The sequence below is a fragment of the Oryza brachyantha genome, chromosome 2 (assembly GCF_000231095.2).
Source record: "Oryza brachyantha chromosome 2, ObraRS2, whole genome shotgun sequence".
NCBI lineage: Eukaryota > Viridiplantae > Streptophyta > Magnoliopsida > Poales > Poaceae > Oryza > Oryza brachyantha.
The window spans coordinates 6488941-6511545 of record NC_023164.2 but is presented as its reverse complement, the minus strand read 5'-3'; the positions used below and the strand labels follow the sequence as shown (position 1 = coordinate 6511545).

The window sequence follows — 22605 nt, the reverse complement described above, 5'->3', positions numbered from 1 at the left end:
GGGATGGAGTAGACGACGGTGGCGGCGCAACACAGATGAAAAGGCAAACCCTAGATTGTTTTTATGTGTGTTTGCGGAGAGACAGATGGTCGGTATATATAGGACGTGTGATCAGTACGCCTACCATATCCGGACTTTCACGTATGGAAAGATCCGATACGCCTATCATATTCGGACTCGCACGTATGGAAAGATCCAATACGCATATCATATCTGAACTCTCATGCATGGAAAGATCCGATAAGTTTCCAAAACTTGCACCGGAATTTCCATTTATCATAAGGTCATGGAAAGATCCGATAAGTTTCCAAAACTTGCACCGGAATTTCCATTTATCATAAGATAGGCTTTTGTGATTTTCTAGGAATTAATCCTCACATGGGCCGACCCATTAACCAATTCCTAACATACTAGCTCGATGTGCAGCCCGGATATAGATCGTCTATAGGTGCTGAGCAGTAACAATGTAGTGTGATTAACGTATACTTCATCCATTCGAAAATATCAGCATTCCATTCTAAAATATAAGCACTTAGGTTGTTTGATAAAGAGAGGTTAAGAAGAAAAGACTTTGAGCTCTCCTAATAAATAAGGAATGGATCATGTAGCTACATGGGAGGATAGGAAAAATTTTGAATGTGAAGTTGTTTGATAAAATACTGTGAATAGTACCAAAAACTATTTATATTGTGGTATAAGATTTAAATCATCACAAAGTTTATACTTTAAAATGAAGGGAGCAGAAAAGAATGGAATTTGTATGTCTGTGCAGTTAATCCATAGCATTTACCACCTCTATTTCATAATATAGAACTTTCTAACATTTGCTAGATTTATATAAATGTTAATGAATCTAGCTAAACATATATACAAACAACATTATATTTATCAAGTACAGCCAGAATATCTTGTAATACGATGAAATGGAGATAGTACGGTAGAGTAGATGTTTAGATCCTATTTGACGGACGCTAGCTGGGTCCTTGATGGAGTGGATACATAAGCCCGCGCAAGATGTATCGCTAGCTGTGCGTTCATCACGCTGGCAAATTAGTCTCAAGTCAAAGGTTAATTAACGACAATTGATTATGGTAAAGTACCCATCTAGTTAACTTAACAACTTAGATTCTGTACTCGCTAGAGTTGCCAAAAGCACAATAGGTGGATGCATGGCTCGACACGCTCAATATTTGTGTGGACGATGATTCAGTCAAATAAATGCATTTTGACGTATCATTATCAGCATATAACTTAATTCGACTGAGAAATTAAATTACTATGCCTAGTAGAGCAGACTATAGTAAATATTCAAAGGTCCGTTATTTTTATTAGTGTTTAATAATTTATTATTCTATGTGTATGTAATACGCCAATTCATAAGAAAGGGCATATACTCCATTGCAGTGACCCGATTAGCAGACCAACGTTCTAAGCATAAAACTTTATAGCAGTGATGAATTTTAAATTTGTTTGTTTGAGGGACTACGTTTCCGTAAGTTCAAATCTCTATATGAGCGAATTTTAAATTGAATTTTATGAGGCTAAGTTCTCGTCAGAAAGGTTGAAAATCATCCGGTTAATTAGATGTATCGGTTGGGTAAAAAAATAAATAGTCAAATGTCGCTGTTACATTAAGGGTTATCTGTCGTTTCCTCTCTCATGCACACAGTGACGCGCAAAAAAAAAAAAATCCAGATCCCTCTTGTCCCCAAAATGAAAACTTACTCAAGAAAAACAGAGGAAAATGGTTACTTAAAAGACTTGATGTGCTTTATATTACATCCGCATCTTAGCTTATCTCACCATTTACTGGTGGAATTATAAAAAAACGTTCTATAGTGAATTTAATTTTCCACCTAGTTTCTGCTAATTACCACCATTTTTATTTTCCGAAATTACGAGTAAATGGTGTGTTGAACCGGGTCCAAGTACTCATTCATCCTTCGTCGAAGCAGCCACGACAAATTTGCCACTTGAAGTCGTGAGAGAGAGAGGTGAGCTGTTCTACTCGATGACAAAAATAATTGAAATTATGGTGAGGGCGACACGAGTCAATTGCTTGTGTACGTTGGTGCGAAAGAGAAAGCAGGAAAGAAAAAATAGCTTAATTAATTATAAAAATACAAAAGAGCGATTTGACTAGTTCTCGCATATATGTAACCGTCACAACGATCGAGAGGCTCGTGAAAAATTTGCATGCACATGCATGAGCCGTGTGCATCTGGAGTTCTGAATGTCCTTCCTACTTTCCTCTCTGATTCTTACGTGGAAAACAGTGGATCTTTCTTTAAAAAAAGTTAGGATTTTCATTGAAATGAGTTTAATTTTAAAATAAAATTGCCAAAAATTATGCGCGCTGTGATATTGACAGCTACTCCCTCCGTACTATATTTTTAGTGAACGATGTTATTGATTTTTTTAATCTTGTCCATTTATTTAATTCAAAAATTTTATTGAAAATATGAAAAGGTAAGTTATAATTAAAATATATATTAATAAATCCAGCAACAACAAAATAAATAATAATTGTGTAAGTTATTTTAATAAGATAAACAGTTAAATATATGCTAAAAAATTAATGATGTCATCTATTAAACGACGGAATGAGTACAACGAAGCATTATTGTTGAAAATACATTTTGCATTTCCCCTAGGATTATATGTGAGTTGGCAATGAGATTTAATTATGGGTAAAATTGGGTCGGTACGTGTTTCCACATCATGGCTCATATTTCCCTTCATATTCATTACCGAGTATAGGATAATGTCGAATGACATATCATTCAGTCGTACTAAGAGACAAATTAATATCTAGATGTATCTCTAGCTAGTATGTAGGTATTGAATATAGGATGCATTTTGTGTGTTATTCAGTGTGCAATATACTTATTATTATGAACTCATAAAATAGGGATGGATTAACCAATCCTTTGTTATGGTTATAACCATATTAATTTATTATATTTTTTGTTGTATGCATGTTCCCTAATAAATGACATATGAGCAGATAACGCTTTGGTATGCTATCGTATACATTTTCATCAGATTTAGATTCAAACTTTTTATGTCCATATAATTCCCGTACGTGAGTTTCGTGTCGTGTGGTCAGCAAGAACTAGAAGTATATATTTATCCCTCTTGTTTCACCGCTTGATGTAATTATACTTCTTTATAATTGGTATTCTCTCAACGAATAGCAGTAAGTAGTTTTTTCTTATATAATTGTCCGAGGACTCGTGCGTTCCAATATATTTTCTTAATAATTAGCAAGAACTTCAAATGTCCCTTGAATGAAGATAACAAGAGCCTACGTATCAATAGAAATCATAGAGCTTCATCCTGTCCCACGCTCCTCTCCAGTTTAAAGTTCAAACAAATAGGGAGCTGGTTTTGGAGGGCACTCTCCAGTACACTAACATCACATAATATATCTCATGATCAACATATCAATGGTTACGGTGGTAGCAGACTCACCATCACCATTAAATTTTTTTTAAAAGTATTATAGATTCGGATAAGAAATCTCATGAACTCATGTTCTCAACATATAAATGTTAAAAGAATTAACAATTTGTTTGGAAAAATAAAGTACCCTATCTATATCTTGATCTTCGTGTGGATAGGAATTGTAGTAATTAACAGTATATGTTAGGTACATAGTCAAACGAATAAAATTTTGAACCATATCCAATCGTACGAAATATATATCTGGTACGTGTAAGTAATACAACTCAGTCCCAAAATAAACGAATTTTTAAGTTTCCTATGTCGAACGTTTGACCATTCATCTTATTTTTAAAATGTATTAATTTTTTTAAAAAATTAGTCATATTATTAATATTTTATCATATAGTAATATAAAAATTAATCATAAAAATTCAAATAAGACGAAGAGTCAAATATTTTATCAAAAAACTTAGAAATTCGTTTATTTTGGAACAAAGTTCGTAAGTTGATAATAAAATAAAACGGATAATGACATTATTTAATTTCCGATTTGAAGCCCCCAACAAAAACGAAATGGGGCACACTTTACATCCACATATTTAAATTAATCACGAGAAGAAGCTATGCTTGTTTGCAGCTGCTAATCAAGGACCTGAGTCGTCTATGGCTTGGCTTTTTCGTCATCTCTCACGTCTCTAGCCACACATCGTTTCAGGCTCTAATTAATAAAGGCTATAGGATTCTAGCTAGCCGTAGGCTACTCTTGTAGGAGTATATACTGATATACTCTGGCTGCTTTAGTTTGGGGTGGAAGATGAGTTAGTTATCCGGCACGAAAAACGTAGTAATAGATTAGTATATGATTAATTAATTATTAATTATTAAAAAATATAAAATAGATTAATATGGTTTTTTAAAACTACTTTCCTATAGAAAATTTTTACAAAAAATACACCGTTTAGCAGTTCAGGAAACGTGCGCACGCAAAAAGAGAGGAGTTAGATATCTAACTCTCTGGCCGAACACGGCCTCTGTCGTTTTGGAAATATAATTACTTTTATAATGGTGTTAAGTCAATTATTTTAAAATTTTATTATTAATAAAAATAAATCGAAAACATAGATCATATAAAAATGATGTTACTGGCTATATATTCAGCATTCAACAGACTATTATAATATAACACCTTTTCATTTAAAGTTACTTACCATTACTATCTCAACTCGAGATCCACAAATAACTATATTTAAAAAGGAAGAAGTATGAAACATGTCCTTATTGTTTGGCATTTTCCCAAAAAAAACTAAAATGTTATATTTACAAACGAAAACAAGTTTGGGAATATTTATTTTATATATGTCTTCTTAACGAATTAAAAAACAAAGGCTGAAAAATAATTTATAATGAAAAAACTCAAAATCAACTACAAAATTAAAGTTAAAAATTTAAATTTTATCTTATAAGCATAACAAAACAAACAAAAAGACTATGCTGACACTGTTTTTGCATGTGATTGTCTTCTAGGTTTCATCATCCATGATTCTTCCATCGACCAATTAAACCACGGCTGGCAAAAGAAAGTTTCTTGCCGGATTTTACGGTTGCTATTTTGCTATTCAAAAGCGTTTGTACCTAAAGATACCTCAGATTGCTTTTTAGAGGCCTTAAAATTACCATATTAATAATTATAGAAAAATAAAGATTTTGACGACGCTTGGATTATAGTATTTCAGGCTATTGAATTCGATGATTGATTCGGTTGAATCCTAATACAATTAATTGTATCTATGAGAAAAACAGATGTTATAAGATAGGTATATCAAATCCAGCCTTACTTTTAAAACCTGTTATATAAAAAAACAATTATGTTTGTATTGAAACAAGTTTTTAGTTATATGTACTAAATCCAAAATAGCTTTTAGAATCTAGCTAGCTCCACGTAAAATGGGTAGGAAAATCCATTAGTTTGTCCTGATGAAACCACTACTTCAGCAGGAAACTAAATTAAATGAATCAGGCGCCATCATATTTTTGGACCTGGTCATCATAATACAATCAACTAAATCAATGGTCATATCTTTCTGATTAATATAAAAGCAGTTAATATTGGTGTGGACAGTACATGTCCATGTCCATGTCTACTATAATTCTGTGTGCATTGAATTCTCAAAATTATATATATATATAAGATATTTAATGTTTTATTACCTATGTTTCATGTTATAAGATATTTTGGCTTCCCCTATATTCATATAGATAATAATAAATTTAGACACATATACATTTGTTTATATATAAGGTTCTAAGCTTTCTAGATTTGGATGTCCAAAAGTCGACGTGATGTTTTTGGGAAAAAAATTGGGAACTAAACAAGTCCTAAATCTAGGGAAATCAAACATTTAAGTTAGATCGATCTAAATATGAATCATAAGACACCTCTAATACGAAAATGTAATTGGCATTAATCAGAAAAAGCACATCCATGCATACATTTCTGTAGTTTTGCTTTTAAGATAGGAATAGCTGGTGTGTTAATATTAGTACTCATGTGTGATAACTCTATGCAAACACCCTATGTCTTTGTTGATAATTGGTATTAGACTTCTCGCGACACACACATTCACTACCATTGTTTTGATTTAAACTGTTCAGAACTTAAAATACTTATTTAACTCTCTAAATGATTTCAAATAAAGAAAATAATGAACTATAAAGTTACAGATATTATAGAGCTTAACATCTTTGACATAGGCCACGTCGGTATGGAAGGAGGTAAGATTTAGTTACGTGGCGCAAAAAACGTAATAATATATTTGTACATGATTTCATTAATTATTAATTTTAAAAATATAAAATAGATTAATCTGATTTTAAAGCAATTTTTCTATAGATTTTTTTATAAAAAATATACCGCTTAGCAGTTTAGAAAACATGCGTATAAAAAAATAATGGAAACTAGATAGCTTATCTGCTTTGCCGAACGGGGCCATAGATTGTGTGTTCATCGTAGATCATTTGAATAATAGATAAGAAATTTTATTAAAATAAATCTCACACCTTATAATGAATATTTAGAAGATTTTTTTATGTTTAAATATTTTTAATAAAATAATTTTATTACTAAACATCGAAAAAATATTTTCATCGTATTAACTTTTGGCTAAAATATTTTTCTACAATTAAAAAAACTAAAATCTACTCTAAATTTAATATTAAAAATTTAAATTTTAGCTTATAAGCATAAAGAGAAAAAAAATGATGCTTATATATATATATATATTTATTTATTAGGACGCATGTAAATATAAGAAAAGATATAAAACCTTATGTTAGGTATAGCTGTCTGCCCTTTTGCAGGTACAGTAAGTAGGCATCCATCCAGCTCAGCTTTTAAGGTCGCATGCATGCACATATATGCTGACATACATATGTACACACGAATGGAATTGGAATCTTTGTGCTCGTACGTGCCGGTCGGTTGATCGTCTACAGCACCGTACAAGTTAGCTTAAAAATTAATTTTGAGAAACAGCGGATAGAAAATTAACTTTTTATAATCTAAAAAAGCTTCTAACTTCTAACTTATTTTTTGAATTATGTGACCGAATATTCTCAAAAGCTGAGTATGGTTTAATAGAGTTCATGACTTTAGCGATTTTATTATTATGAGAAACTGCAACACGGGCAGAAACTTTTCCAACATGCCCTATATATGATTTCGCAGAGACGAGTGGTGATTCTTTGGCTTTTACGGATAAAGCTAAACGACATATTTATAAATATAATATAATTTATTGGTAAAACTTTTATATACCTATTTATAGCAATTTAAAATCCAATGTAAAAAATAAACTTGTGTGAGAAAAATCTAGATAGATACAATAGAGGTGGTGCGTACCTGATCTTGCCCTCGTCGTGCATAATCGATTCGATCGATCGATGATGGATCGTTGCGAGTTCACGTGCAGCGAAGGTCCTCAGAAAAAGGTTGTGCGTAGCGTAGGTAGGAGTACGTGTGTAGCTAGCTGGTGCCTCGTGATTCGATGCGTCTCTGTTTTGGAGTGTTGTTGCTGCCGCGAGCCAGGATGCTCCCGTTTTTTTGTATCTTGTGAATGTTCTCTCTTTCGTTGGTTGATCGATTGCCTTGGAAGCATGCATGCATACACACTTGCATGTCTGTTTCTGTGCAATCAATAGTATTGTAAGAGCTTGTGTGACCGATGATTGACTGAGGCTAGCTACATTGTTCATCACTTATCTCTTGTTTTTTTATTTAATGGAAGAGGGAAAAAGAAACACATCCTTGCTAGCATGCATCGAGCGTTTTCCACGAACTTCCTAAAGAGCATCACCACAATATACATGATTATTCGTGGCCAGCATCGATTCAATCAAATTAACTAGTTTTATTTGTAGTATAGTTCATTGAGTTAGAATTAGAGCGGTACTAAGTTAATTACCCGCGGAGTACCGATTCATACCAGTGGCTAGTTTGAGTCGTCCAAGCATTTCAATTTCATTGGTTCAAAATATCTTCAAACCTCAGCCCATTTATACACAATAGAATGTGGCACTGATGTACACATCTTACAACACAACAATTTTACAGAAGTCTTATAGAAATTAATGTCACTACTACTATACATCTCGTGAGTGAAATCCACCAAGGTTTTTGCAGCACATCACACCTAGAAGCTAGCTGGCTAGCTATGACTCGCTACGTTTGTCTGTATCGTAAGAATTTCTAGTTTTGTTTATATTTATTCACGGATCAATATATATCTCTTATATACGTGTGTCTAAATTTATTAGCATTTATATAAATATAGCAAAAACTATAAAGTATTACATTATAAAATGGATGGTGCACCTTGTCTTTTTCATTTCCATATGTATTATATATATATATATATATATATATAATATTGAAAAACGAAATATCTTATGATAAGGGAGTAGCAAATTGAGTAGCATGCGTGCATGGCATGCAGAGAACCAGAGAAAGGTATATGTGATGAGGATGCACCAAAGCAGCCCTATCTACGCATCGTCCCCACCCATGTGCCCTAGACAGCGACTCCTGAGGATTATTGCCCTCTCCTCTCCGGTCGCCATTGGCGCGCACCACATGCTGCTCACTCTCTCTTCGATCGTTAGCTAGCCCAACGACTAAAAGCTAAATATATACTCCTCCACCACCTCATTCTTAGCGCGAGCCCAACCAGACGCTAGTTATCTTGAGCTTAGCTCGCCGGCCGGCCATGGGCAACTGCCTACAGAGCGGCGGCGCGGCGGTGGGAGACGGCACGATGAGGAGTAGCAGCAGGAGGAGAGGAGGCGGCGGTGGAGAGGAGGAAGACGAAGCTGCTGCGGCGGCTTCGGCAGGGTCGGTGCTGAAGGTGAAGATGGTGCTGACCAAGGCCGAGCTGGAGTGGCTCATGGCGCAGCTCAAGGCCGGCGACCGCCGCCTCGAGGACGTGCTCCACGAGATGGCGCGCAAGCGCGACGGGCTCTCCGCCGCCGGAGGCGACGGGTGGCGGCCCAGCCTGGAGAGCATCGTCGAGGGCCCCGAGCTGACCGCCTTCAGCTTCGACTACTGATCTTGAATCACCTGGGCCTGTTCACTGTCAGAGAGAGCCTCCATGTGCACCTCCTCCTTCCATCATCAGCAGCTAAATCACCTTGTTAATGATGCTTAGAGCTCGTTGATTTCATGTTAGCCATGGATGCCCGCCATGGATGCAAGGAAAGGGATGATCAGTGGCTTAATTAGTTTAACTTTTTTGCCCTGATGGCTAGAGTACTTTGTTAATTATGAGGTACTTGCTGCTTTGAAGTTGTAGCTAGGGATAATTAATCTAGGTTTGCTACTTTGCTGCTTTGAATTAATCTTTTACTACCTTTTTCTTTTCTTTTCTTTTTGTATATAGAGTGTATTTCTGAGAATTAAGCAGAATTACTCTTGCAGTGTTTGTACTTTTTTACTTGTGCTCTTCCCAGTTTTCTTCCTTTCTCATTTTTTTGATAATTCTAGCTCTCTAATTGCAACTGGATTTATATTTTTTTTTCCTCATGTCCTAATTAATTTCTGGAGCTATTACGTTGCTACAGCTGTCATCTCCAACTCTATTTGCTGCTCTGTTCCCCAGACTCCATGAACTTTTTCTTCTTTATACAACACTATTTGGCACAAGAAAAAAAACAAGCCTCCTCTTTGCTCGCTTTTGTCAATGCTTTCTTTCTTAAGTTCTAAAGTTGAACCACTCTAACTAACAATACTGTCAAATCATAAGAGTGAGCTTTTCTAACTGCACAGATGAAAAAAGGTCCAAAACAGTAAAAAAATGAAGCTTCTACTTACTGCCTGTTCTTCACCGACAGAGTAGCGGGCCGGCTCGTCAAACCGATGCCGGATTGAAGGCGAAATTTCGATGTGGACTTTGGTCACCCATGCAAGTAAGTATTCATGCAGCCAACGAATTAATCGTCAGAAGCAAGTATCAGCGTCAAGAGGAAGAAGAAGAAGACTAATTAATCTGACGTACTGTTTGACAGGGGTGGCTTTGGTCACCACCTTGACTAAGTAGTCTCATTGAATTAACAAGTAATTACTAATTAATTAACATTGATAGAAGGTTAATTAAGTCGTGTTTGGTGCAAACAATTTCAGTCTGACAGGAGAAGCTAGGTCGCATCAATTCAGAAAGTTCTGTGACAGAAAAGCCAAGCGGCAATGTTCCTATTCCACGGTAGAGAAGTAGCCCTGCTTTTGTTTTCTTTTTTTCTTTTCCTTCAGCTAGCTCAGAAAGCAAAAGGTAGTAATACTTTTCCTTGATATTAACGCAAAAGAATTTCTTTGAAGAGGGGCCCATATTCTGTGCTGCACTAACGAGTCTTTCATTACTATTTATGCTTAAAAGCCAAAATTTAAATTTTTAACTATAAATTTAGAATACATTTTTTAAGTTTTTTTATCATAGTTTATTTTTTAGTCTTTAGATCACTATGAACACATATATAAAAGTTTTATTTATAAATTATTTTTTATTTATAAATATATCATTTAGCTTTTATCCTAAACAAGCCAAACCATCACCCCAAAACCTTTTAAGGACTTTCGGTCATCGATTTTACTAGAAAAGATAAAGAGCATCATTATACAGCACTGACAATAAAAAAAACTGTCCGAAAAGAGGCCAAAATTGCGGTCTTCTCTTATCTCCCCTGCCCACGATGGTTGTCCACCACACCACCGTCGTGTCCCATGGTGCGGCGGCGCTCCAGCGAGCCGCGGCGTTCCGATGAGGTTGGGCTGGACCGATACTGTGTCATAGGTTCGGCCCATTTAATTTGGGCCGGAACGGTTCCTTCCGGTGGCCGCTCATGTCCAGCCAGCCCATTAAAATCTGTATTGGCAGCTGGATATCTAACTACAAACTTGCCTAGGGGTGCCAATTTGACCACGGGGCCGGGGACGGTGGACAAACTGGCCCTGCGGGGATTTGGGGTCGGGGCCCCGGTTTTAGTCGGGGGCGGGGGCAGGGGCGGGGAATGGTTCGTACCCGCGGAGAACCCACGGGGACCTAGAATGTAGTTTAGACTTTTAAATCTAGAATATTGAAGGCATAAGGCCTAGCCCACTAAAGCCCATAAAGTAGCAAACCCTAACCACAGCCAGCTATCCCTGGCCCTCTCTCTCAGCTCACTGCTCGCCCTCTCGACCTCTCCCTCTTTCACAGCGCGCATGGCGGCGGCCGACTCGTCGGCGGCGCGGCTGTTGCGGCTGCGGCGGCGCTGCGGGAGGCAGCCATGGCAGGGTGGCGACAGCTGTGGTTGCGGCGGTGCGGAGGGGCGGCCGCGGCGGGTCGGCACTGTGGTGCGAGCGTGTTGACGTCAAAATGTGAACGTTGACGCGTCACACATGAAGGTCTGGAAGTTAATCTTAGACAGCTCCACTGCATGACCTAAATCTTAGAATGCGCGGATGTGCCAATCAGTTTGATCCTGCAACTGATAAGAAAACGGTAAAACAAGCCGACCGGCTATCGAGCCGATAGGTAACTAATAATTCGGCCGATCGGATGTTGATGCTGCAATTGTTAGCCAATAGGATGAACGATCGGCTACAAAAAGCTTGGATCGACTAGGAACTTGATAGAAATAAACTTAAATTAAATATTAGACCAACGTAATCCGTCAAGTTACTCATTAATCTTAGTCGATCAGACAAGCCTTTATAACCAGGTCGAACTAGACATGCAGAGATTGGACTTAACCAAGACAGTATGCAGTCGAGCATGATATGATTATAGGAAACGTGAAGATCGATAAGGCTAATAAACAAACCGACGAATTACTTGGAATAAACAATGAATCATGTGCTACGATCGGCTAAAACCAATTTGCATGTAATTCTCACAAGCCTATGCAACATAAATAAATGCTGATCTAACTAAATCAAGCCGATTGGTATAGAAATAATGCAATAAAGCAATCGGCTACTCTATTGATGTAAATATGATAAGCATGTAGATCGGCTCAAATCATCGGCTATAGACGGCGGACAAACAACCAAGATCTATAAAATACCTAGCCCAGATTGCTAAGGATAATCATAGAAGATCGGACCAAATCAAGACAGTTTAAGATTAAACCTAGCAATGTCAGGATAGATACTAAATAGATCTAGATTGCTATCAAACCAATGAGCCAATGACTGGTGACTTATCGGCTGGTACTCCGATAAAACAATGAGTAAAATATATCAATCTGATATAAACCGTCTGACAAACGCAATCGACTAGATCAGACCTAACCGAAACAGTACTAGATTGAATATGTTAAATAGCGAATATCAAACCAACATAGATCGCCAAAAGTGGTCGACCAGATCAACTTAAAACACGAAGGTGATCTAAGTTAAAACTGATACGATAACTAGCAATCGTGCAACTAGATTAGAAGATCAGACCGAACCGAGACAGTTCTAATCTAGCCAAACGATTACCGTGGCCCGGCGAAACGTAGGACTTACCCCTCCGTCGGAGATCGAGACGATACAGCCGCACGTCAGGTGCTAAGTTTCGCCAGAGTTGAAAACCTCGGATAAGAGGGTGGCGATGCGCCGAAAGAAGTTGATCTAATTGGTGTAGATAAAAAACAATGACCCCGGGCATACATATTTATACCGTCGGGTTGAGGCTAGGCCGTGTTGGATATGACATACAACTCCTAATAGATAAAAATAAATAATAAACTCTTACTTAGATTCTATCTCTAACACACAAGTCCCGATTGGACTCTAGCTCCCTTAGAGATGAAATAGAAATCCTAACTAACTCTAATTAATAGATAAATTTGTGCCGCCAAGCCCTGGTCTTCATGATTCCTTATTGAATTCGGTCTCTTCCGGATAAAATATCTATAGGCAATTGCATCTTTCATTACCCGAATCCAATACGGAAATTTACCAAATTTTGGTGTTAACAGAGCAGCGACAGCGGCGCGACGGGACCTCAAGGCGGCGCCACGGGTGGCGGTGTAACATACCCAAGCCAGTAAACCCGAGAACTAAATTTAACTTAAATGCATCATGTGGTTGGGAGTGATTTTAATTGTTTTTGGATCTTAATCATCTCATCATCACATGCAATAATAGACCTAGAGTCACAAAAATAATTAATTTGGTATTTATGTGCATCCAGAAATTCTACAAAAATTCTGAAAAATACCTTGGTATGTCAGAAATCAACCCTCAAAGTTTCAAAATTTTTCATTAAGGTTTGCTATCTCTTTGATCTATTTTAATCTCTCGAAAATCCTGAAAAACTGCTTAGTAGATTCAAACTTGCTCTCTTGGTAAAATTTATTTCAAAACCTCTTTTTGAAGTTTGGTTTCATCCAAAGTCTTCTACTAACATTCCTCTAACACTACGAGGAGTGGCACACCATAGATCACTCTTTAACCCTTTCTTCTCTCCCTTCAAATATCGAATCAGCTACTAACTGCACTGTCAACGGCTGCTAATCATGCTGTCAACCCATGTTCATCCCTTTATTAAGCCTAAACCAAAGACTTCTAACCAAAACCACTTCAGCCCTTTCACTCTCAACATCACCCCCGACCAAGAGGATCACTAGTACACGCTTGTTGCTGCACAAAATCTCCCTTCAATCCCCTCCAAAGATCCTTGGCAGACAACCTTCCATGACTTGTAAGTGGGCTCCACACTCCTAGGACCCACATGGCAGCCTCTCAATCTCTCCTCACAGCCTCCACCACCCTCCATGCCCAATGGGAGCCCAAGAAACCCCATGATTTCACTAGCCACCCCTCTCTCTCTCACTCCCCCACTTTATTTTTGCTTATTTCTCAAGCCAGCGCGCCAGTAGCAAGGACATCCTCCCCCCATCACGTTCCAAGCCCGAGCAAAAGCATCCATGCCCAGGTTACTCGGAGCTTCGCCGTCTTTCCCGGCACCGGCAACTTAGGCGTCGTCGTTCTCCATCCCTGGTGAGACCCTCTCACTTTCTTTCTATGGAACGTGATCTACGTATCACGCCGAGCTCATCTGTGCCTCTTTTGCCCAAGAAGCAATCTATCGAACACGTGGTGGGCGTCACCGACCTCGCCGCCGGCCAACGTCTTCACCGCTCCCGTGGACATCGTTTCATCTGTTTCTTCGCTTGGTGAGCACCCTAGTACCTTGAGACATCTCTGGCACTAACTATTTTGCACTAAACAAGCCCTTGCATGCACTAACCAAGCCATTACAAGCACATGCATGGCCATACCAAGACATACCACTGTTGTTGCTCGTGTTCCATGGGCTACGGACCACCATTTCCCTCACCACCACCACTCACGGATGCGCAAGGACCCCCTCTACATTTTCTCTTTTGCGCTCGAATCGATTCAGGCCACCGATCGTCGCCGGCGAGCTGAAAATCCAACTCACCCATGGCTGCCCCTTGTTTGAGCCGACGAGGGACCTCCTTCGGAGAATTCGACTAAAGCTAGGGTCCTATCCGAAAACTGCCTAGACACATATTACTGTAGCAAGGGAGTGCGGGTTGATTTCCTATCTTACAAGGGCCTTTCTGCAAAACGCCCCTCACTTCAGAAAACGCCATTCACTGACATGTGGGCCCGGCTGAAATTAAATTTTGAAAACTGATTTCTATTTTTTTAGCTGAGAATAAGCAAAACTTCAAAATTTTGTAGAAAATTCATTTTAACTCCGAAAATTGTGAAACCAGTTTTGTTAGATCCGTGGAACTGTCAACTATTTTAGAAAAATATAAAAATTGGTACTTTTTGTACAAACTTTTCCTTTATTTTTGTTTTTCCCTAAATGTCTCCTAGAGCTTGTTAAATCCATAACAAATTGAAAATAGCTCTAAAAATTGTGAAACCACTTCTGTTAATTTTCTAAAATCATGCTCTGTAACTTTGTAAAAGTAATTTTCTTCACTTCTGTACAAAAATATTGCTTAATAAAACTTAGCCCTTTTTAAACCTTTTTAATTATTAAATGCATATCTCTGTAAAACAAAGTGATAAAATAAAAAATTCTTCACTAGAGGGCAACTGAGACCAGCACACACTCACTGCATAAGTCTCATGCATTTTCATGCATTTTTGGTTTTTATGCATTTTTGTATTTATCGTATACGCGTATTTTGAATAGAGGAACAATACGTCGAAGAAGAAGAGGGTGAGTTTGTTGAAGACCAGGTTCAGGTGTTTGCGGACGAAGGCAAGTCAGCCCCTCCTTTGACCACTTTGATCCTATGTTTTAATGGGCTAAATGATTCTATTGCAAACATGCATACGTTAGCTAGTATTAATTTTAGAAAAAGAAATTTTATAAATATGGGAATGTTAGATATGACCAAATTGCTGCATAACCTACCTTGAAATATTGAATCCTTGCTGGTTGTAACCATAGGGTACTCTTGGATACAATTATTGTGTTATTTGGGATTATGCTATGCTTATATTGCCGCTATATGCTTATATATTCGGTTACCGTCTTACAAATTACTCATTTTGATAAATGTTATATATGAAAAAGGTTATTTTGATGCTGCTGGACAGAATTTTAAATGTGTGAGTATTGTGAATAGAAAACGGAGGAAACTTGTTTTTAGACTTGGGCGGCGAGTGGTGTACATATGGTAGTAGATGTGCACCGATAGGGGGAGCGTTCGCCCGGGTCGATTAAGGACCTCACTCTATGTCACCAACTAATGAAAACAGTACAAACCACATGTGCTAAGTATGGGCTGGCCATAACCTATTAAGTTGTTTAGAGTTTAGCCTTGCATCTGGGTAGGACGAAGGGTATGGGTTACCGGGTTTTGGTAACTTATCGGAACTTCCTATGGTTTGTGATGAAGTTTATTAATGACTTGTGGTATGTGATGATTTGAGCGGATAGTCTGTCCAATACAACGGTGCCGTGCCTCGTGAGAGATTCCGGGTAGGGTTCCTTACGACGCTAGGTTAAAGCGTGGGCCCGCTACCTAGTGGCGCTACTTTGCTAGTAGCGTGGGTAAAACACACATCGGGCTGGTGCAAGGCTAGACAATAAACAATGTAACGGTTTTGTTATGACCTCTAGATCACACTCAATGTGTAGAATGTGGTGATACCGACGGGTATCGGACAAACTAGAGCGAACCATATCATGTGGGCTTAAAAGTTGTACAAACTCTGTAGAGTCTAAACTAATCGATTAGCCGTGCTCACGGTCATGAGCGGCATGGTGAAGTGTCATGAGTATAGTTTGTGATTTTGATAAAGTCTTGTGAACTTGGAAAATGGTTGGAATGTTTTATTGGTGAACTTGGGTAAAATTCGGTGAATGGTGATGATATGATGGTAAGTGGTGATGATCTACCTTGAGAGGTAGACGCGTGTTATTTATTCATTTACATTACAAGTTTTACTAACTCTATACTATTGTTAAAAAAAAATTTCCGTTAAGAAAATGTTGTGAACTAAAACTGGCATTTATGCAAATTAACCTATACACAGCTTATCCTTGAATATGGCCAACATGTAGCATGCTAGGGTTGTCACCGACTTGCCAGTATATTAATTTGATTATTGTACTGATTTCTTGCTTTCTTTTACTTGTTTTTGGCTCAGACCCTGCTGCAGGTATTGACTGTTTGGATGAGGAGTTTGATGCAGCTTGTGATTTCCAGGATGGTTCTAACTAGGGATTTACCCTAGCCGGTTTGCCTATGGGCTTTTGGGTAGCACGCTTACCGCATGAACCAATATGTATGGCTTGTCGCCAAGTATTACTTAGAACTTATTAAGACTATTATGCTTTATGCTTAGAACCACTTATGATTTGGATATCGTGCTTAAGATGAGTTATGTGAGACTATGTTGCATTCCTGGGCAACTAGTCCCACATGAGGATGGGTTTGAAATGGTTGAGATAACCAGGAAATATGCCTTTGTTGAGATCGAGTCTCTGGGGTACGCTTTTGGTTGCCACCATCGAGTGGTTGACGGGCGTATGACGTAGATGACTGGCATGGCTATTCCAATGGTTATGTCTTCTATTTCATATCCGATGGCTTAGAGCCTTTGGAGTGCCCTCTTCAAGACATGTCGGGGTCTGCGATGAGGTTGGATGGTTACCGTAATTATTTGGGTTTAATTTGAGACCCCATCCATCCAGATATTTCGCGCTGACATGTCTCGGAGCATTGCACCACCTAGGCTTTGGGACGTCCTCACAGGCGGCCGCAGTGGGTCGGCGCTGTGGTGCGAGCGGCGACGGCAGCGCGGAGACCCGACGGTAGCGGCAGGGCCTCAAGGCAGCGCCACGGGCAGCGGCCGTGGCAGGTCGGCGCTGTGGTGCGAGCAGCAACGGTGGCGCGGAGACCCGGCGGCAACGGTAGCCGGCGACCTCGCCCCCCTCTCCGGCGACGGTGAGTATTCACTTTTCTCCCCCTGTGTACACTGTTGGCAGGACGTCGGAGCCCTGTTCGGGGACGGGGACCCGACAGAGTCGAGGACGGGGGAGGAGTTAGCCCCGGTTTGGCTTTTGGGGCTGGGGACAGGGAATGAATTCGGGGGTCGGGGCCAGGGCCGTTCTTGCCCAACCCGGCCCCGACCCGCCCCGTTGCCATCCCTAAACTTGCCCCGTGTGTTGCAACGGTTGAATACAACTTTAATTTGATGATTTCTTTACACACTCTCAAACAAATATCCAATCCATCTAACCTGATTCTGTTCCCAGAATGAACCAAACACTCCATCTAGTAAGTAATTGCGATCGATTGAACTGAGTTCACACAGCTATGCATGGATGGATCATGGATACTAGAAGAGGACCTGACGTGTGATGCACTGATACATCGTGTGAATCGATCCATCAGTGGCGCCCCTCTCGAACAAAGCCGACCGATGCTCAATTCTGCGCATGCACATACAAGTACTCCTCGCTTTGGAGTTTGGAACGGCGGCGTCTGCTTGTTCTTTATTTGCATTCGTTGGACGTCGTCGGCGATGCGAGAAGCCCAGTGCCAGTGGTGCCTAGCTTGTCTTTCTTTGGTATTGCGTTGCTAGGGTGCTTGAACTCGAGGACCGGCCGTTTGACATTTTAACCTGTATTTAACCACACGTTTTATTAAAAAAACATTATTTAATCATTATTTATTTTGACATGATTTGTTCTATCATCAAGCAAATTTTAAGTATGGTTTATATTTTTTTTGCATATTTACATAATAAGTTTGTTTGAATAAATGAATGTTCAAACGTATAAAAAAAAGTAATGTCATCAAATTAAAAAAAATAAGATGGAGTATCATTTATTTTATTATGGCGTGTTTTATTATTAAACATATTTTGAACATGATATATATGTTTGCATATTGACAAAGAGAATTTTAAATAAGATATGTGGTCAGGCATCATATCCAAAAGTTAATAACATAATATATTTAAAAATACAAGGAGTACATGTTACATCAAAGAGAATCACTAACATCCTCTCCAAATTCTACTCTCCAATCTGCTCATTTAACCAGCTAACCAAAAAGATTTATATGCATATTTTCTATTTGCTCTGATAGCCTCTCCATCTATGCCCTCAGTTATAATTAACGGTGACGTGGGAACCGGAGTTGTCACACGGGGGTTGGATCGCAGTGCCCAAGGCTAATAACTAGTCATAGCCATGTCTCCTACGAATATTTTTTATTTTATTTAATAAATAATTTACAAAACTAGATTTTTATTTCCAAAATTTACAAATGTAACCTTCCGCCGTCCTCTTATAGGGCAGAAAGATGACGTGGCAGACTGTGGGAGGCTGTCAGGGACGGCCGCTGACGATGGCCGGGTATTTTTGCGGTTTAGCCCCTTGCCGAAAATTGAAAAATATGTGTGCACCCGGGAAGATCTAACCATGAACCGGATGGTTGAACTACGGTTTGATACATATATGTGTAACGTATGCAATTATTTAACCACAAGTTCTTGGATGGTTTAGTGGTCATCGTCACCCCTTATATCAAAGAGATCAAAGGTCAAACCCTCGTGGAGCATATTTTCTCAAATAAATTTCTAAGTTGTATTACATGTGATTAAATAATCACATCTCTTCCCACTTGGCACGTCTTCTTTCCATCCTATTTTGGAAACGAAAATATGATTTTGTAAATTATTTATTAAATAAAATTTAAAAAATTCTGTCTCCGACCAGGCAACTTTCTCTCTCGAGGCACCAAAACCAAACAGGCCCATAGGCAAGCCTGGCAGATCTGGTTCAGGCCCAGCTGAGTTTATTCTTGGGCCGAAGGTTGCAAGAATGGCTCATGAGAAATTAAAATTTTGGCCTCCTTGATCTGCTTAGGCTAATGAAAAACTCTCTCTCTCAGAAGATATAAGCAATATTGCAGAAAAAAAAATTAAAAGTATATTTTCTTTTTTTGCAAGCATACACATGTCAAGTAGAAAATCACACAAATATACATGTGCATGCCGCGGCACACTACGGTGCCGCGCACCCCACCATGCGACAGTGCAACCCCACCACGTACTGTGGCGGCGCACGCTGCACCGCAGATTCTTTTTTGTTGATTATCATGCTAACCTATTCACTTAGGCCCGGTTAGTTCTCAATATTTTTTTCTAAAAACATCCCATCGATCTTTGGGCACCTAAATAAAGTATTAAACATAGATAAACTAATTACACAGTTAGAGAAAAATTATGAAACAAATCTTTTAAGTCTAATTAGTCCATGATTAACCATAAGTGTATAAGTGTTGCAGTAATCCATATATGCTAATGATGGATTATTTAGCCTTAAAAGATTCGTCTCGCGGGTTTTCAGGCGAGTTATGAAATTTATTTTTTAATTCGTGTCCAAAAATCCCTTCCGACGTCCGGTTAAAGGTCTAACGTGATATCCAAACATTTTCTTTTCGCGAATTACTTACTTCTCTTGCACGCTTCTCCATAAACCTATCGCATGTCATCGAGTAGATTTTTCTTATTTGTTATCGCAATAGTGTAGTCCATAAATCTTATGGCATTAAGTATATGCTAGGTATCGATGCGATATAATGAAAGGATAAAATATTTTACGAAGAGTTGATAAAATCATAAATACTGATATTATCCATAATAGTTAGTAAAGTAATCGAAATATCTATATATAAACCGACAATCCAAATAAATTATACTGGTAAAATAATATAGAGCTTCGTAGGGTTTCTCCAGTTAGGCAGGTCCACGGGTCATGGTCAGTCCAGTTCATGTTTTGTTTTTTTCTAATACGTGGATTCCGTGTACTAGTATAACCATGAAGCACGGTCTCGGGCTCGGGCTCGGGCTCAGGCTCAGGCTCAGGCTATAGCCCAAAAGTGTGAACGCTCTTATTTCTACGAGATCGAGTAGTGATGTGGGTCCTTTTTCCAACCATCCATATCTGCATCTGCTCTATGTTCACCGCTTGTGTTTTCGATTTGAGTATGTGAAACTCCTGCTTTTCGTCAGGATCATCGATCTTTTCTATTCCTGTCGTGCAGTGAGTCCATCATTCAAATTGTGAGATAGCGGGGAGCAACCAAAAAATCGACAACCTACGAAAAAGTCCGTAGCATGGGGCGGTCAGCGTGTTGGGATCACTTCGAGAAGAAGGGTGAGCAGAAGGCGGAGTGCAAGCACTGCGGGGAGCTTCTCTGCTACAGCAATGGCACCTCGCGTCTCAACCGGCACTACAGAGTGACCTGCCCGGTGAGGCATCCTAAGCCTGGGCGTCCTGGACGCCATGGCTCATCACAAGCAGGGATTCACAGTTCGCAGGACGCGCCGACGTTCCCGAGATCGAGCTTCAAGAATTCTGCTGCTGCTGCTGAAGATCAGCGTTGCTGGAAGACGAGCAGTTCATAAGGTTTGTTCATATGCTCTGCCCGATTTCAAGATGCCGTCGCCTGACGATGCTAGGAAGAGGTGCGATGAGCTCTTTGACCATGAAATGAGCGGCCTGAAGGATGCTCTTGTGCGTACGCCTGGGTTGGTAAGCTTATCATTTGGGGAAACTGACACTGACTACGGGGAAATGGAGTATTTGGCTGCCTACTTCATTGATGATGACTGGAATTTCCATAGCAGAGTCATAAAGATGTTCAAGCCATCATATGGTGATAGTTGTGCGATAGTATTTGAAAAGATGTTCGGCATCCAACCCTACAACGGTTACAGGTCTTCTATGTTCGATTCGTTATCGAAAGCTATTGAGGAATGGAATCTTAAGACTAAGCTTAGTGGTATTGCACAATCACTATTTAGTACGACCCGATTCATAGAAGAATTGTACAATGATGGTATTGTTCCGCATCTCTATGCAACACAAAGTAAGCTGCTATCCGCCAGCAACATATCATTTGCTTGGGCTTCAAATTTTGGTGATATTATAGGTGATACGATAGGTTATAAAGTTGAAAGTATCACAGACAATATAAATGATGCTGATTGGGATGAACGTTTGCGGGAGAAACACAGGCAAATTTGTTCACCACTGCAACTGGATCACCCGTGGAAGTAAACGTTGGTGGTACAAACTTTATCATGCGTTGGAAATTATTCACGACGAATGCTTTTCCTACCTTAGATAAGATTTCTAAGGTAGGAAAAGACTTGCATCAGCTCTTCAGGGAGTACAAGAACCAGGGAACTGAAACAGAGGGAAGGGAACAGAGAAATGAAATGGAGCACACTAATCATGCAAATCAAATGGATGTTGATCCATCACGGCAAGTGTATAACAACACTTGGCAACTCTTTCTTCAACCAAGATTGGAACAAAACAATGCAAATCCACCGGAAAGCTTCGATGAACTCAACGCCTACTTGAAAGACGAGAAGGTGCCCATGGATCAACAAGATTTTGATATCCTAAAGTGGTGGAAGGAGAATTGTGGCAGGTATCCAACGGTAGCAAGGATGGCAAGGGATGTCCTGGCTGTAGCAGTTTCTGACTCCGACATACCATCTCCTCAGCTAATGACCCAGATCTCAAACCACCTTCGCCGTTATGCTTGATACTGCTGCTTATGTACTGCAAGTCTGCAACCATTGCCATGAATGTTGTGCAGCTTGATTAATTGCCAGTTTTGTGTCATTTGAATTTTATATGTATCCACTTATGTCATGAACTAATTGTCTATAGTCAGTCCTGTTTTGGTTCATATTAATGTATTACTAGTAGTCTTTGGTGTTCATGTTCCGTTGGCGTCACAATGTCACGTCATATCCTTGTGGCATGGATCCATCCGATCTAAGTTCTAGGAAGAGAAAACCTACTGCTGGAGCAGAACTGGAAGACTGTAGTTTATAGGCGTCAGCTAACATTACCTGTAAATCACTACTATTGAGTCATTCATATGGTCATGTTCTGTATACTGGCGGATGCCATTTCTGAACAATTTATGTGTTTATGCGGACATAAGTGTTGTGTGTTTAGGTGCTACTAGAACTTTAGATTTTATTTCAATGAAATATACACAGTAGTCACAATTTTACTGTTGTACTTTTAGAACGAAGCAATTTTAAAGTTCTTAAGTAGGTACTAAAAGATATTAAAATTTTAGTGTAAAATTTGGTACCTTCTAGTGCCC

At 39.1% G+C, this 22605-nt stretch overlaps 1 protein-coding gene across 1 annotated transcript; it reads left to right on the top strand.

Annotated features, from left to right (window-relative positions):
* Positions 1 to 8579: 8579 nt before the first annotated feature.
* On the top strand, positions 8580 to 9459 carry LOC107303578. The gene has a single exon (XM_015833483.2). It carries the CDS (start codon positions 8709 to 8711, stop codon positions 9045 to 9047), a length of 339 nt encoding a protein of 112 aa, XP_015688969.2. The 5' UTR covers positions 8580 to 8708; the 3' UTR covers positions 9048 to 9459.
* Positions 9460 to 22605: the final 13146 nt, after the last annotated feature.